At 51.3% G+C, this 16,053-nt stretch overlaps 1 protein-coding gene across 1 annotated transcript in view; it reads right to left on the minus strand.

Moving 5' to 3' along the window:
- LOC135534095 (transforming acidic coiled-coil-containing protein 2-like) overlaps window positions 1–12,171 on the minus strand; it is a gene marked incomplete at its 5' end in the record, with an annotated part of 15,898 nt that extends 3,727 nt beyond the window's left edge. The window contains 3 exons of the mRNA XM_064961235.1: window positions 1,815–1,921; window positions 2,492–2,652; window positions 12,128–12,171. Coding sequence (XP_064817307.1) covers window positions 1,815–1,921; window positions 2,492–2,652; window positions 12,128–12,171 — 312 coding nt within the window. The remainder of the gene's footprint in view (window positions 1–1,814; window positions 1,922–2,491; window positions 2,653–12,127) is intronic.
- Between the last annotated feature and the right edge of the window lie 3,882 nt (window positions 12,172–16,053).

Raw genomic sequence — 16,053 nt, forward strand, 5'->3', positions numbered from 1 at the left:
ACCTGTCTAGTTTCTCCAGGGGGGAGGGAGGCCCATCAGGTCTCACCTGTCTAGTTTCTCCAGAGGGGAGGGAGGCCCATCAATACTCACCTGTCTAGTTTCTCCAGAGGGGAGGGAGGCCCATCAGGTCTCACCTGTCTAGTTTCTCCAGTGGGGAGGGAGGCCCATCAGGTCTCACCTGTCTAGTTTCTCCTCAGCATGGATCTTCAGGACTCACCTGTCTAGTTTCTCCAGGGGGGAGGGAGGCCCATCAGGTCTCTCCTGTCTAGTTTCTCCAGAGGGGAGGGAGGCCCATCAGGGCTCACCTGTCTAGTTTCTCCAGAGGGGAGGGAGGCCCATCAGGTCTCAATTGTCTAGTTTCTCCTCGGCATGGATCTCAGGGCTCACCTGTCTAGTTTCTCCAGGGGGGAGGGAGGCCCATCAGGACTCACCTGTCTAGTTTCTCCAGAGGGGAGGGAGGCCCATAAGGTCTCACCTGTCTAGTTTCTCCAGAGGGGAGGGAGGCCCATTAGGGCTCACCTGTCTAGTTTCTCCAGAGGGGAGGGAGGCCCATAAGGTCTCACCTGTCTAGTTTCTCCAGAGGGGAGGGAGGCCCATCAGGTCTCACCTGTCTAGTTTCTCCAGAGGGGAGGGAGGCCCATCAGGACTCACCTGTCTAGTTTCTCCAGAGGGGAGGGAGGCCCATCAGGTCTCACCTGTCTAGTTTCTCCAGAGGGGAGGGAGGCCCATCAGGGCTCACCTGTCTAGTTTCTCCAGGGGGGAGGGAGGCCCATCAGGGCTCACCTGTCTAGTTTCTCCAGGGGGAGGGAGGCCCATCAGGGCTCACCTGTCTAGTTTCTCCAGGGGGGAGGGAGGCCCATCAGGGCTCACCTGTCTAGTTTCTCCAGAGGGGAGGGAGGCCCATCAGGGCTCACCTGTCTAGTTTCTCCAGGGGGAGGGAGGCCCATCAGGGCTCACCTGTCTAGTTTCTCCAGAGGGGAGGGAGGCCCATCAGGACTCACCTGTCTAGTTTCTCCAGAGGGGAGGGAGGCCCATCAGGTCTCACCTGTCTAGTTTCTCCAGAGGGGAGGGAGGCCCATCAGGGCTCACCTGTCTAGTTTCTCCAGGGGGAGGGAGGCCCATCAGGGCTCACCTGTCTAGTTTCTCCAGGGGGGAGGGAGGCCCATCAGGGCTCACCTGTCTAGTTTCTCCAGGGGGGAGGGAGGCCCATCAGGGCTCACCTGTCTAGTTTCTCCAGAGGGGAGGGAGGCCCATCAGGGCTCACCTGTCTAGTTTCTCCAGGGGGGAGGGAGGCCCATCAGGGCTCACCTGTCTAGTTTCTCCAGAGGGGAGGGAGGCCCATCAGGACTCACCTGTCTAGTTTCTCCAGAGGGGAGGGAGGCCCATCAGGTCTCACCTGTCTAGTTTCTCCAGAGGGGAGGGAGGTCCATCAGGGCTCACCTGTCTAGTTTCTCCTCAGCATGGATCTTCAGGGCTCACCTGTCTAGTTTCTCCATAGGGGAGGGAGGCCCATCAGGGCTCACCTGTCTAGTTTCTCCAGAGGGGAGGGAGGCCCATCAGGGCTCACCTGTCTAGTTTCTCCAGGGGGGAGGGAGGCCCATTAATACTCACCTGTCTAGTTTCTCCTCGGCATGGATCTCAGGACTCACCTGTCTAGTTTCTCCTCGGCATGGATCTTCAGGGCTCACCTGTCTAGTTTCTCCAGAGGGGAGGGAGGCCCATCAGGGCTCACCTGTCTAGTTTCTCCAGGGGGGAGGGAGGCCCATTAATACTCACCTGTCTAGTTTCTCCTCGGCATGGATCTCAGGACTCACCTGTCTAGTTTCTCCTCGGCATGGATCTTCAGGGCATGGTAACGCTGTTCCTCCTTCCTCACCCGGGACAGGTACTCCTGAGCACATTTCTTCAACACCTCCTCATTCTGATGGGGAGACGCACAGCCAGAAAGAGACACACCTGATTTAGGGTTTCAGTACAAAAGACCTCCAATCAACTATAGCACACACACACACGCACACACACACACACGCACGCACGCACACACGCACGCACGCACACACACGCGCACGCACACGCACACACACACGCACGCATGCACGCACGCACACACGCACGCGCACACACACACACACACACACACACACACAGAGACTGTGTTTGAAAGGTAACACACACCTAGAGACTGTGTTTGAAAGGGTCTCATATGAAGATGCCCCTAAACAGACTCTTTTATCCTAATTTACACTGAGTTCTTATATGATCCCTGTGGAAATTGAATCCACAACATTGCCGTTGCATCTCACTCTTACCAACTGAGCCATTTCAGACCACAAAGGCAGGACTAACAAAGGACCACATCAAACAACCGACTGAAGTCATGAAACCACGATAATGACTTCTGGAATATCGTCATGATCGACATTGACGAACAGACTTCAGTCAAGTGTGTGTATGCAGTCGTCAGAAGCACCCCCACCCCCCACCCACCCACCTTGCGGTAGCCCTCGAGGACGTCCTTCAGCTTCTCGTATCGTCTGAACAGTTCAGCCAGACTCTTCTCTACTGAGTTGAGGTCTGAAAGAGCCTGGTCTTTCTCTACGGTCAGCTGCTGGATGGTGTGGTGAGACAGAGACTTATCCTTCTGCTCATCGTCTGGAGGGAGGGAGGAGAGAGAGAGGACAGAGAGAGAGGACGGAGAGAGACATGAGATGGAGGGACAAAGGTTGGAGAGATGAGATGAGGAGAGGGATGGAGATAGATGGAGGGAGGACAGAGAGACAGGAGAGGGAGGACAGAGAGAGGAGAGAGATGGAGGGAGGATAGAGAGAGAAGAGGGAGGATAGAGAGAGAGAATAGGGAGGAAAGAGAGAGGAGAGGGAGGATAGAGAGAGTAGGGGGAGGATAGAGAGAGGATAGGGAGGATAGAGAGAGAGGATAGGGAGGATAGAGAGAGGAGGGGGAGGATAGAGAGAGAGGATAGGGAGGATAGAGAGAGAGGATAGGGGGAGGAGCGGTATGGAGGAAGGATAGAGAGAGGAGAGGGAGGATAGAGAAAGGAGAGGGAGGATAGAGAGAGAGGATAGGGAGGATAGAGAGAGAGGATAGGGAGGATAGAGAGAGAGGATTTTGGAGAGGAGTGGCATGGAGGAAGGATAGAGAGAGGAGAGGGAGGATAGAGAGGGAGAGGGAGGATAGAGAGAGAGGATAGGGAGGATAGAGAGAGAGAGGGTATAGGAGGATAGAGAGAGAGGGAGGAGGAGGATAGAGAGAGGAGAGGGAGGATAGAGAGAGGGAGAGGGAGGATAGAGAGAGAGGAGAGGGAGAATAGAGAGAGAGGAGAGGGAGGATAGAGAGAGGAGAGGGAGGATAGAGAGAGGAGAGGGAGGGATAGAGAGAGAGAGAGAGGGAGGATAGAGAGAGGAGAGGGAGGATAGAGAGAGGAGAGGGAGAATAGAGAGAGAGGAGAGGGAGGATAGAGAGAGGAGAGGGAGGATAGAGAGAGGAGAGGGAGAATAGAGAGAGAGGATAGGGATGAGAGAGAGAGGAGAGGGAGGATAGAGAGAGAGGAGAGGGAGGATAGAGAGAGGAGAGGGAGAATAGAGAGAGAGGGAGGGAGGATAGAGAGAGAGAGAGGGAGGATAGAGAGAGGAGAGGGAGAATAGAGAGAGGAGAGGGAGGATAGAGAGAGGAGAGGGGAGGATAGAGAGAGGAGAGGGAGAATAGAGAGAGAGGAGAGGGAGGATAGAGAGAGGAGAGGGAGGATAGAGAGAGGAGAGGGAGAATAGAGAGAGAGGATAGGGATGATAGAGAGAGGAGAGGGAGAATAGAGAGAGAGTAGAGGAGAGGGAGGATAGAGAGAGGATAGGGATGATAGAGAGAGGAGAGGGAGAACACAGATTGGATGGTGGTCCTGATTCTGCACACACAAATACAAAAGACACTAAAACATGCACGCAAACACACACACACACACACACACACACACAAACACACACACACACATGCTGTTTATACCAGAGTCTTATATGTGTCCATTGTCTTAATCTTGTCCAGATTTTGATTGTGCCCACATTGTCCTAACAGATGTCGATGATTAAAAGACCAATTGTGATCCGATCTCCCTGACCCGCCTCCGGAGGCAGTCAGCCAATCATTGTGTATGGACATCTTACACGTGTGTAGTTGGTATACAGAGGGACCAAGAGATCCGGTTACAATGCGGACACAGTAGACGAATATTAGAGACATTTTAATACCATGTGTAATTATAACATATTTTAGAAAATGTGGGCACAATCAGAATGCGGACAAGATCAGGACTAAGGATGCATGTTAGCGCCAAGTATAAATGAGGCTAAACAGAGACACACTGGTAACTACATTCATCGAGAAATGGTAGAGAATGGATTTGACATCAATAAAAGAAAACAACGGAGTAAATTCCTACTCCTACGTATTCCTACATTAGTTAATGACGCATTAGGGACATTTCAGCACGAAGGCAATGTTGATAAAACCCTGTGTTTCTGTGTGAAGCATGCAGACAGAACAAACACTGAACGATGAGCGAAATGAACGAGGCCCAAAGGGGGACTTCAGAGAAAAGCAGCAAACTGGGACATTCTGATCCCCCCCAGGTGACCAGGGTTTGTTTGAATTAATACCTGAGTCAGTAGGTGAATCCGACGAGTTTGTTCAGGGCGACAACGACGTAAAACGTCTCCCGAGGAGATGTTTGAAACCCCTTATCGAAACCCCTTATCGAAACCCCCCCCCTTATCGACAAGGAGCTCAAAAAGTATTGTGACAGTGACACATTTGTTGTTGTTGTTGTTGTGGCTCTGATACATTGATACATTGATACATTGATACATTGATACATTGATACATTCATACATTGATACACTGATACATTGATACACAGCGGTGGAAAAGGTACCTAATTGTCATACTTAAAAGTAAAGATACCTTGATAGAAAATGACCGAAGTAAAAGTACAAGTCACCCAGTAAAATACTACTTGAGTAAAAGTTTTAAAGTATTTGGTTTTAAAGAAAAGTATTTATTCAGCCACCAACAAATTCATTAAAAAACTTTTGTTATTGACCAAATACTTATTTTCCACCATAATTTGCAAATAAATTCATTAAAAATCCTACAATGTGATTTTCTGGATTTTTTTTCTCATTTTGTCTGTCATAGTTGAAGTGTACCTATGATGAAAATTACAGGCCTCTCTCATCTTTTTAAGTGGGAGAACTTGCACAATTGGTGGCTGACTAAATACATTTTTGCCCCACTGTAAATATACTTAAGTATCAAAAGTAAATGTATAAATCATTTCAAATTCCTTATATTAGACGAACCAGAATTACATATAAATACAAGTCCTCCAGATCAGAGGCAGTAGGGATGACCAGGGATGGTCTCTGTTTAGTGAGTCCTCCAGATCAGAGGCAGTAGGGATGACAAGGGATGTTCTCTGTTTAGTGAGTCTGTCAGATCAGAGGCAGTAGGGATGACCAGGGATGTTCTCTGTTTAGTGAGTCCTCCAGATCAGAGGCAGTAGGGATGACCAGGGATGTTCTCTGTTTAGTGAGTCCTCCAGATCAGAGGCAGTAGGGATGACCAGGGATGTTCTCTGTTTAGTGAGTCTTCCAGATCAGAGGCAGTAGGGATGACCAGGGATGTTCTCTGTTTAGTGAGTCCTCCAGATTAGAGGCAGTAAGGATGACCAGGGATGTTCTCTGTTTAGTGAGTCCTCCAGATTAGAGGCAGTAAGGATGACCAGGGATGTTCTCTGTTTAGTGAGTCCTCCAGATCAGAGGCAGTAGGGATGACCAGGGATGTTCTCTGTTTAGTGAGTCCTCCAGATCAGAAGCAGTAGGGATGACCAGGGGTGTTCTCTTGATAAGTGCGTGCATTGGACAATTTTTCTGTCATGCTAATCAAAATAGAAAGAGTTCTTTTGGGTGTCAGGAAAAATGTATGGAGTAAAAAGTACATAATTTTCTTTTGGAATGTAGTGAAGTAAAAATATATATAAATGTTTAGCTTAAAGGTTAGGGACTGAATTAGGGTTAAAGGTTAGGGACTGAATTGTGTTGTTGTGAATGTGTGTGTGTGTGTGTGTGTGTGGTGCGTGTGTGGGGTGTGTGTGTGTGTGTGTGTGTGTGTGTGTGTGTGTGTGTGTGTGTGTGTGTGTGTGTGTGTGTGTGTGTGTGTGTGTGTGTGTGTGTGTGTGTGTGTGTGTGTGTGTGGTGTGTGTGTGTGTGTGGTGTGTGGTGTGCACTTGGGAGTGGTCTGAGTGGGGAGGGTGAAAACTGAAAACTAGCTGCTATTGGCAGAGAGGTTTGGAACTCTCTTTCTTATTGGTTAATTAACTGTGATGTCACCAGGCCAGAACTCAAAACAGGCTGAATATTTCTTTTCAAAAAGCTCTTACACAAAAAGGACATCATCAGAATTTTCATAATTTCACAATATCACAGTGTTGAAATATATATATAAAACATAGGAAAATCACATTTTTGAGTGAAAGGAGCCTTTAAAGGGCCCTGCTTTGCATGTTATCCCATGACAGAAAGGCTTCTTTAAGAAAATCTGGTGCTGTGTGGAAACGAATTAAAGGTATTGTACCACCAGTTGCCTGACAAAGAAATGTTGAAAAGTGAACGACAACAAACAATGTAAAGACAAATGTCACGAGACGAAGAGAGTTTTCTCTCTCTCTCTTTAACAGACGGATGTGATCTGAAGACACAAGCAACTAATGGGTCGAGTCCTCGATACTCACCTGGCAGCCCTGTTAGAGAGAGTTTACACAATAGGAACAGGCCGAGACGGGAGCAGAAACACAAAATAAGGGGTTGTGTTATAAGTCAAGCTGGGAGGGTGCAGGACACATGAGTTGGGATCAATTCCATTTCAACAGAAATTCCACATTTCATGTGTCTCATAATTGAAGAGCATTGGAATAGGAATTTCAACTTACTTCATGAATTGAGTGAATTGAAATGGAATTGACTCCAACCCTGCCAGACAGGTGAGAGAGCCATTTCTGAGTGTCTGAGTGATAATGGAGTAGACCCCTCCCCTGGTGCTGTGTGGATACTGGAGTTGACCCCTCCCCTGGTGCTGTGTGGATACTGGAGTTGACCCCTCCCCCTGGTGCTGTGTGGAAAATGGAGTTGACCCCACCCCTGGTGCTTTATGGATAATGGAGTTGACCCCTCCCTGGTACTGTGTGGATAATGGAGTTAATTCACTCCCCTGGTGCTGTGTGGAAATGGAGTTGACCCATTCTCCTGGTGCTGTGTGGATAATGGAGTTGACCCCCCTGGTACTGTGTGGATAATGGAGTTGACCCCACCCCTGATGCTATAAGGATAATGGAGTTGACCCCTCCCCTGGTGCTGTGTGGAAAATGGAGTTGACCCCTCCCCTGGTGCTGTGTGGATAATGGAGTTGACCCCTCCCTGGTACTGTGTGGATAATGGAGTTGACCCCTCCCCTGGTGCTGTGTTGAAAATGGAGTTGACCCCTCCCCTGGTGCTGTGTGGATAATAGAGTTGACCCCTCCCTGGTACTGTGTGGATAATGGAGTTGACCCCACCCCTGGTGCTATAAGGATAATGGAGTTGACCCCTCCCTGGTGCCATATGGACAATGGAGTTAACTCCTCCCCTGGTCCTGTGGGAATAATGGAGTTGACCCCACTACCTGGTGCTGTGTGAATAATGGAGTTGACCCCTCCCCCGGTGCTGTGTGTATAATGGAGTTGACCACTCCCCTGCTGCTGTATGGATAATGGCGTTGACCCCTCCCCTGCTGCTGTGTGAATAATGGAGTTGACTCCTCCCCTGGTGCTGTGGGGATAATGGAGCTGACCCCACCCCTGGTGCTATATGAATAATAGAGTTGACCCCTTCCCTGGTGCTGTGTGGATAATGAAGTTTACCCCTCCCCTGGTGCTGTGTGAATAATGGAGTTGACCCCACCCCTGGTGCTATATGGATAATGGAGTTGACCCCTCCCGGGTGCCATATGGACAATGGAGTTAACTCCTCCCCTGGTGCTGTGGGGATAATGGAGTTGCCCCTTCTACCTGGTGCTGTGGCGATAATGGAGTTGATCCCCCCCTGGTGCTGTGTGAATAATGGGATGAAATCATCAAGTAGCACAAATCAGAGCAGAGCTTCAGAAAAGTCCAGAGGTGGAAAGGGAGAAATGAACAAGAGTTGCGAGATAAACAGGACGAGGAGTAAATCTTGTGGGTTTGATGTGGAATGGAAAAGTGAGGCTGGAGAGCGGAGGATGAGAGAGGAGGAGGAGAGAGGAGGAGGAGAGCAGAGGAGTAGAGCGGAGGTGGAGAGAGGAGGAGGAGAGAGGGAGGAGGAGGTGGAGAGTAGAGGAGGAGAGCAGAGGAGGAGAGAGGGAGGTGGAGGAGGAGAGGAGGAGGAGAGAGGGAGGAGGGAGGAGAGAGAGGAGAAGGAGGGAGAGGAGGAGGAGAGCGGAGGTGGAGAGAGGAGGAGGAGAGAGGAGGAGGAGAGAGGAGGAGAGGGAGGAGAGCGGAGGAGGAGAGAGGGAGGAGGAGGAGGAGGAGGAGAGCAGGAGGAGGAGAGTAGAGGAGGAGAGAGGGAGGAGGAGAGAGGAGGAGGGGAGAGCGGAGGAGGAGAGCAGAGGTGGAGAGTAGAGGAGGAGAGCGGGGTGGAGGAGGAGAGGGAGGGGAGGAGGAGAGCAGAGGAGGAGAGAGGAGGAGAAGAGCAGAGGAGGAGAGTAGAGGAGGAGAGCGGAGGTGGAGAGAGAGGAGGAGGTGGAGGGAGCGGAGGAGGAGGAGGAGGAGGAGAGCAGAGGAGAGAGGGAGGAGGAGGAGAGGGAGGGGAGGAGAGGAGGTGGGAGAGCGGAGGGGAGGGGAGAGCGGGGGAGGAGAGTAGAGGGGGGAGGGAGAGGAGGAGGAGGAGCGGGAGGTGAGAGAGAGAGGGGGAGGAGAGGAGGAGGAGGAGAGCGGGGGAGGAGGTAGGGAGGGAGGAGGAGGGAGAGTGGAGAGGAGGGAGAGGAGGAGGGAGGAGGCGGAGGGAGGAGGAGGAGAGCAGAGGGGAGAGGAGGAGGAGAGAGGAGGGAGGAGGAGAGGAGGAGGGAGAGCGGAGGGGAGGAGGAGGGAGGGAGGAGGGGAGGGAGGAGGGGAGGAGAGAGGAGGAGGGAGGAGAGGGAGGAGGAGAGCAGGGAGGAGGAGAGAGGGGAGGAGAGGAGGAGGGAGAGGAGGAGGAGAGAGGAGGGAGGGGAGAGCGGAGGAGGAGAGAGGGGAGGAGGAGAGTAGAGGGGAGGAGAGAGGAGGAGGAGAGCGGAGGTGGAGAGAGAGGGAGGTGGAGAGCGGAGGAGGAGAGCGGGGAGGAGGAGGAGAGTAGAGGAGGAGAGAGGAGGTGGAGAGAGGAGGAGGAGAGGGGGAGAGGAGGAGAAGAGCAGAGGAGGAGAGTAGAGGAGGGGGAGAGGAGGAGGAGGAGAGAGGAGGTGGAGAGGAGGAGGTGGAGGAGCGGAGGAGGAGAGCAGAGGAGGAGAGCGGAGGAGGAGGAGGAGGAGGAGGAGGCGGAGGAGGAGAGCGGAGGAGGGAGGAGAGTAGAGGGAGGAGGAGGAGGAGGGACGGAGAGGGAGGAGGTGGAGGCGGAGGAGGAGGAGAGGAGGAGAGAGGAGGAGGAGAGAGAGGAGGAGGAGAGAGGGGGGAGGTGGAGGGAGAGCGGGGGTGGAGGAGGAGGAGGGAGGAGGAGAGCGGAGGAGGAGAGGGGAGGAGGGCGGAGGAGGTGGAGGAGGGGAGGAGGGGAGGAGAGCGGAGGAGGAGAGCAGAGGTGGAGGAGAGTAGGAGGAGGAGAGGTGGAGCGGAGGTGGAGGAGAGAGCAGAGGTGGAGAGGAGGAGGTGGAGGAGCGGAGGAGGAGAGCAGAGGAGGAGAGAGTAGAGGAGGGAGAGGAGGAGGGAGAGAGGAGGTGGAGAGAGGGAGGGGAGGAGAGAGGGGGAGGAGAGAAGAGCAGAGGGAGGAGAGTAGAGGAGGAGAGAGGAGGAGGAGAGCAGGAGGAGGAGAGGGAGAGGAGGAGGAGGGGAGGAGGAGGAGGCAGGGAGAGCGGAGGTGGAGAGTAGAGGAGGAGAGAGGGGAGGAGAGCAGAGGGAGGAGAGTAGGAGGAGGAGAGCAGAGGTGGAGAGCGGAGGAGGAGGAGAGAGGGAGGAGAAGAGCAGAGGAGGAGAGTAGAGGAGGAGAGTAGAGGAGGAGAGTAGAGGAGGAGAGCGGAGGTGGAGAGCAGGAGGGTGGAGAGCGGCAGAGGAGAGCAGAGGTGGAGAGAGGAGGAGGAGGGAGCGGAGGAGGAGAGAGGGGGGAGGAGAGAGGGGAGGAGGAGGAGGAGGGAGGAGGAGAGAGGGGGAGGAGGAGGCGGAGGGAGGAGAGCGGAGGAGGAGGCGGGGGAGGGGAGAGAGGGGGAGGGAGGAAGGGAGAGGGAGGAGGGGGAGGGAGGAGGGGAGAGGGGGAGGGAGAGCGGAGGGAGGAGAGTGGAGGAGGAGAGGGAGGAGGCAGAGGGGAGGGAGGAGGGAGGAGAGGAGGAGGAGAGGAGGGAGGAGAGGCGGAGGAGAGGGAGGGGAGGAGGAGGGGAGGAGAGGGGAGGTGGAGAGCGGAGGGGAGAGCGGAGGGAGAGGGGGAGGTGGAGAGAGGAGAGGAGGAGGAGTGGAGGAGGAGGGAGGGGAGGAGGAGGCGGAGGGTGGAGGAGGAGGCGGAGGAGGAGAGAGGAGGGAGGAGGAGGAGAGGGAGAAGGAGAGGGGAGGGAGAGGCGGAGGAGGAGGAGAGCGGGGAGGAGAGAGGGAGGAGGGAGGGGAGAGAGCGGGGTGGAGAGGGAGAGAGGGAGGAGGGAGGGAGGGAGGGAGGGGGAGGAGGAGGTGGAGGGGGGGAGGAGGAGAGGAGGAGGGGAGGGAGGAGGGAGGAGGGCGGAGGGAGGAGAGCGGAGGAGGAGAGGAGGAGAGGGGGAGGGAGGGGAGGGAGGAGGAGAGGAGGGAGCAGGGGGGAGGAGGGAGGGGGGAGGGAGAGTAGAGGAGGAGAGGGGAGGAGGAGCGGGGAGGAGGAGGAGGAGAGGAGAGCGGAGGGGAGGAGAGAGGGAGGAGGAGGGAGGAGGGGAGGAGAGAGGGGGAGGAGAAGTAGAGGAGGAGGAGAGCAGGGGGAGGAGAGGGGAGGAGGAGAGTAGAGGAGGAGAGCGGAGGAGGAGAGAGGAGGAGGGAGGAGAGGAGGGAGGAGAGGCGGAGGAGAGCAGGGTGGAGGGGAGGAGAGAGGGAGGGTGGAGAGAGGAGGAGGAGAGCGGAGGAGGAGAGAGGGGGAGGGAGAGAGGGGGAGGAGAGAGGGAGGAGGAGAGCGGGGAGGAGAGGGGGAGGGGGAGGAGAGGAGGGAGGAGGGGGAGGGAGGAGGAGAAGAGAGCGGAGGTGGAGAGGAGGGGGGGAGGGGAGGAGGGGGAGGAGAGAGGGGAGGAGAAGAGCGGAGGAGGAGGAGGAGGAGGAGAGCGGAGGGAGGGGAGGAGAGGAGGGGGAGGAGAGCTTAATAAGATGTATTTATATGAACAAATTGAAGGTGAAAGCCTTTGCTGCATTAGAGGTGGTAACACAGTTTACCTCAATAGCAGATTCAGATTTAGTGTTTTTGACAAAAATAATGAATTTAATAAGATGTTTTATAAGATGTTTTGTATTATAATACTGAACAGTTTGTGAGGTAAGGGAGAATTAACCAAATATTGCTATAAATCCTCTGTGATGTTTATTCCTCTGGGATGTTAAATCCTCTGTGATGTTAAATCCTCTGTTATGTTAAATCCTCTGTGATGTTAAATCCTCTGTGATGTTAAATCCTCTGTTATGTTAAATCCTCTGTTATGTTAAATCCCCTGTTATGTTAAATCCCCTGTGATGTTAAATCCCCTGGGATGTTAAATAGTGAGTTGTATATGGCCCTCTCATGTCAAATAATTACATTGGATATGTTTTATTTAGGCACAGATCTAAATGTTGTCGTAACGTTCAAGACAATAATTGTAAAGCGTGTATTAAAACCCCTGAGCTTCGCTGGGGATAGGTCAGTATGACTGCAGCTGTCAGAGAAACACTCACCAATCATCTGTGCAATGGTCCTCTCATACTCTGACACGATTCTCCTGCGAACCACAAACGGCAAAGGATGAATTGATTAAAAAAATATAAAAAATACAAATATTCAACACTTTGTTTCATTAGCATAAGTCAAGAGCATGTTTCTGAAAGACACATATGAGTTCTTGGGTAGGTAGGTCAAAACACAGGTTGAGTTTTTCTTTGCGTCGGTCCATCACGCACAATGTTATGACTCAAAAATAGGGCTGGTACCGGTACTGTATCACTGTGTAACCGATGGTTACGGATCAAGTCTGACAAGAAAATATAATAACCGTAAAAATCTATATATATATATATTCATGCACACACAAACAGAATACAGCTGAAGTCGGAAGTTTACATACACTTAGGTGGGAGTCTTGAAAACTCGTGGTGCACTTCACAAAATAGATGGCATCATGAGGATGGAAAATTATGTGCATATATTGAAGCAACATCTCAAGACATCAGTCAGGAAGTTAAAGCTTGGTCGTAAATGGGTCTTCCAAATGGACAATGACCTCAAGCATACTTCCAAAGTTGTGGCAAAATGGCTTAAGGACAACAAAGTCAAGGTATTGGAGTGGCCATCACAACTCAATTCTATAGAAAATGTGTGGGCAGAACTGAAAGATCGTGTGCGAGCAAGGAGGCCTACAAACCTGACGCAGTTACACCAGCTCTGTCAGGAGGAATAGGTCAGGGTGTGACTCGGGTGGGAAAGTCTATGTTTTGTATTTCTTTGTTTTTGGCCTTGTGTGTGTGTGTGTGTGTGTGTGTGTGTGTGTGTTCCCAATCAGAGGCAGCAGTCTATCGTTGTCTCTGATTGGGGATCTTGTTTTCTGTTTAGTGTCTGTGCAGATCTGTTCACTTTCGCTTTGTGATTTTGTTTCAGTGTTTTTTGATAATAAAGATCATGACCACTTCCCACGCTGCACTTTGGTCCACTCTTCCTTCTACCAACGAGAGCCACTACATCCCTCTGCTGGCATTCTCTCTACTATTATTCTGACATTTCACATTCTTAAAATAAAGTGGTGATCCTAACTGACCAGGGAATTTTAACTAGGATGAAATGTCAGGAATTGTGAAAAACTGAGTTTAAATGTATTTGGCTAAGGTGTATGTAAACTTCTGACTTCAACTGTGTATATACAAATAGTATATATATATATATATATACATACAGTAAATATACACATACAGTATACACTACCGTTCAAAAGTTTGGGGTTACTTAGAAATGTTCTTGTTTTTGAAAGACAAGCTCATTTTTTGTCCATTAAAATAGCATCAAACTGATCAGAAATAGAGTGTAGACATTGTTAATGACTATTGTAGCTGATTTTTAATGGAATATCTACATAGGCAAACAGAGGACCATTATCAGCAACCATCACTCCTGTGTTCCAATGGCACGATGTGTTCGCTAATCCAAGTGTATCATTTTAAAAGGCTAATTGATCATTAGAAAACCCTTTTGCAATTATGTTAGCACAGCTGAAAACTGTTGTACTGATTAAAGAAGCAATAAAACTGTCCTTCTTTAGACTAGTTGAGTATCTGGAGCATCAGCATTTCTGGGTTCGATTACAGGCTGAAAATAACCCGGAACAAAGACCTTTCTTCTGAAACCCATCAGTCTATTCTTGTTCTGAGAAATGAAGACTGCTCCATGCGAGAAATTGCTTTTGCTTTTAAAATGATAAACTTGGATTAGCGAACACAACGTGCCATTGGAACACAGGAGTGATGGTTGCTGATAATGGGCCTCTGTTCGCCTATGTAAATATTCCATTAAAAATCTACCGTTTCCAGCTACAACAGTCATTTACAACATTAACAATGTCTACACTGTATTTCTGATCTATTTGATGTTATTTTAAATGGACAATAGATTTGCATTTCTTTCAAAAACAAGGTCAGGGAAAAAGTATAAATGTATGTACTAAACACTATAATTTTCTTTGGGAAAGGTAGTAAAGCAAAAGTTGTCAAAAATATAAATAGTAAAGTACACATACCCTCCAAAAAACACACGAAGTAGTATTTTAAAGTATTTTTACTTAATTAAGTACTTTACACCACTGCAATTTGACTAGTAAACTCATGGGTTCACTGGCAATGGCTGCTTGGTATTGTGATGCAATTATTTCCATGGTAATGTAGAATGTTCATTCAAATGATGTTAACTGATGCTGGTCAATGTATTTCTTTGTTAATGTCAGTTGAGTTGAATCAACAAATCACAACACATATTGATGCACTTCCTGCTTTGTTCCTATGGGTACACTTGCAACGGCTTCCAGTCCACCCATTAAGGCATCATGGGGGGGAGGGCGTCCAACGGCTTCCAGTCCACCCATTAAGCCATCATGGGGGGGACGCCCAACGGCTTCCAGTCCACCCATTAAGCCATCATGAGGGGGGGGCGCCCAACGGCTTCCAGTCCACCCATTAAGCCATCATGAGGGGGGGGCGCCCAACGGCTTCCAGTCCACCCATTAAGCCATCATGGGGGGGGGCGCCCAACGGCTTCAGTCCACCCATTAAGCCATCATGGGGGGCGCCCAACGGCTTCCAGTCCACCCATTAAGCCATCATGGGGGGGGCGCCAACGGCTTCCAGTCCACCCATTAAGCCATCATGGGGGGGGGGGCGCCCAACGGCTTCCAGTCCACCCATTAAGCCATCATAGGGGGGCGCCGACAACAGCTTCCAGTCCACCCATTAAGCCATCATAGGGGGGCGCCAACGGCTTCCAGTCCACCCATTAAGCCATCATGGGGGGGGGGCCCAACGGCTTCCAGTCCACCCATTAAGCCATCATAGGGGGGCGCCCAACGGCTTCCAGTCCACCCATTAAGCCATCATAGGGGGGCGCCCAACGGCTTCCAGTCCACCCATTAAGCCATCATAGGGGGGACGCCCAACGGCTTCCAGTCCACCCATTAAGCCATCATAGGGGGGACGCCCAACGGCTTCCAGTCCACCCATTAAGCCATCATAGGGGGGCGCCCAACGGCTTCCAGTCCACCCATTAAGCCATCATAGGGGGGGGGGCGCCCAACGGCTTCCAGTCCACCCATTAAGCCATCATAGGGGGCGCCAACGGCTTCCAGTCCACCCATTAAGCCATCATAGGGGGCGCCCAACGGCTTCCAGTCCACCCATTAAGCCATCATAGGGGGGGCGCCTAACGGCTTCCTGTCCACCCATTAAGCCATCATGGGGGGCGCCCAACGGCTTCCAGTCCACCCATTAAGCCATCATAGGGGGCGCCCAACGGCTTCCAGTCCACCCATTAAGCCATCATAGGGGGGGGCGCCTAACGGCTTCCAGTCCACCCATTAAGCCATCATAGGGGGGGCCCAACGGCTTCCAGTCCACCCATTAAGCCATCATAGGGGGGCCCAACGGCTTCCAGTCCACCCATAAAGCCATCATAGACTTGAATGGGGACGCACATTTTATTTGTTCTATTTTTATAACAGCTCTTGCAGTCAGGAGAGGATAAAAGGAGTGTCTAACTGCTATTCAAACAGGTATTATGGAGACCGGCTGTTATTGGCTGGCCAATTACCGTCATCATAAATTCCATGACAGTCACATCCCTACCCACAAAAGTGAGATGGACGAGAACAACTAAAGACCTCTTCAGGTATCTGTTTAAATCTTCCACTGCTTGTTTTGGGTGAGATGAGGGCAGCAGGAAGAAGGCTCCTAAATGCTTGTTTTGGGTGAGATGAGGGCAGCAGAAAGAAGGCTCCTCAATGCTTGTTTTGGGTGAGATGAGGGCAGCAGAAAGAAGGCTCCTAAATGCTTGTTTTGGGTGAGATGAGGGCAGCAGAAAGAAGGCTCCTAAATGCTTGTTTTGGGTGAGATGAGGGCAGCAGAAAGAAGGC

Source organism: Oncorhynchus masou, unplaced genomic scaffold, assembly GCF_036934945.1.
Source record: "Oncorhynchus masou masou isolate Uvic2021 unplaced genomic scaffold, UVic_Omas_1.1 unplaced_scaffold_2994, whole genome shotgun sequence".
In the NCBI taxonomy this organism is placed as follows: Eukaryota; Metazoa; Chordata; class Actinopteri; order Salmoniformes; family Salmonidae; genus Oncorhynchus; species Oncorhynchus masou.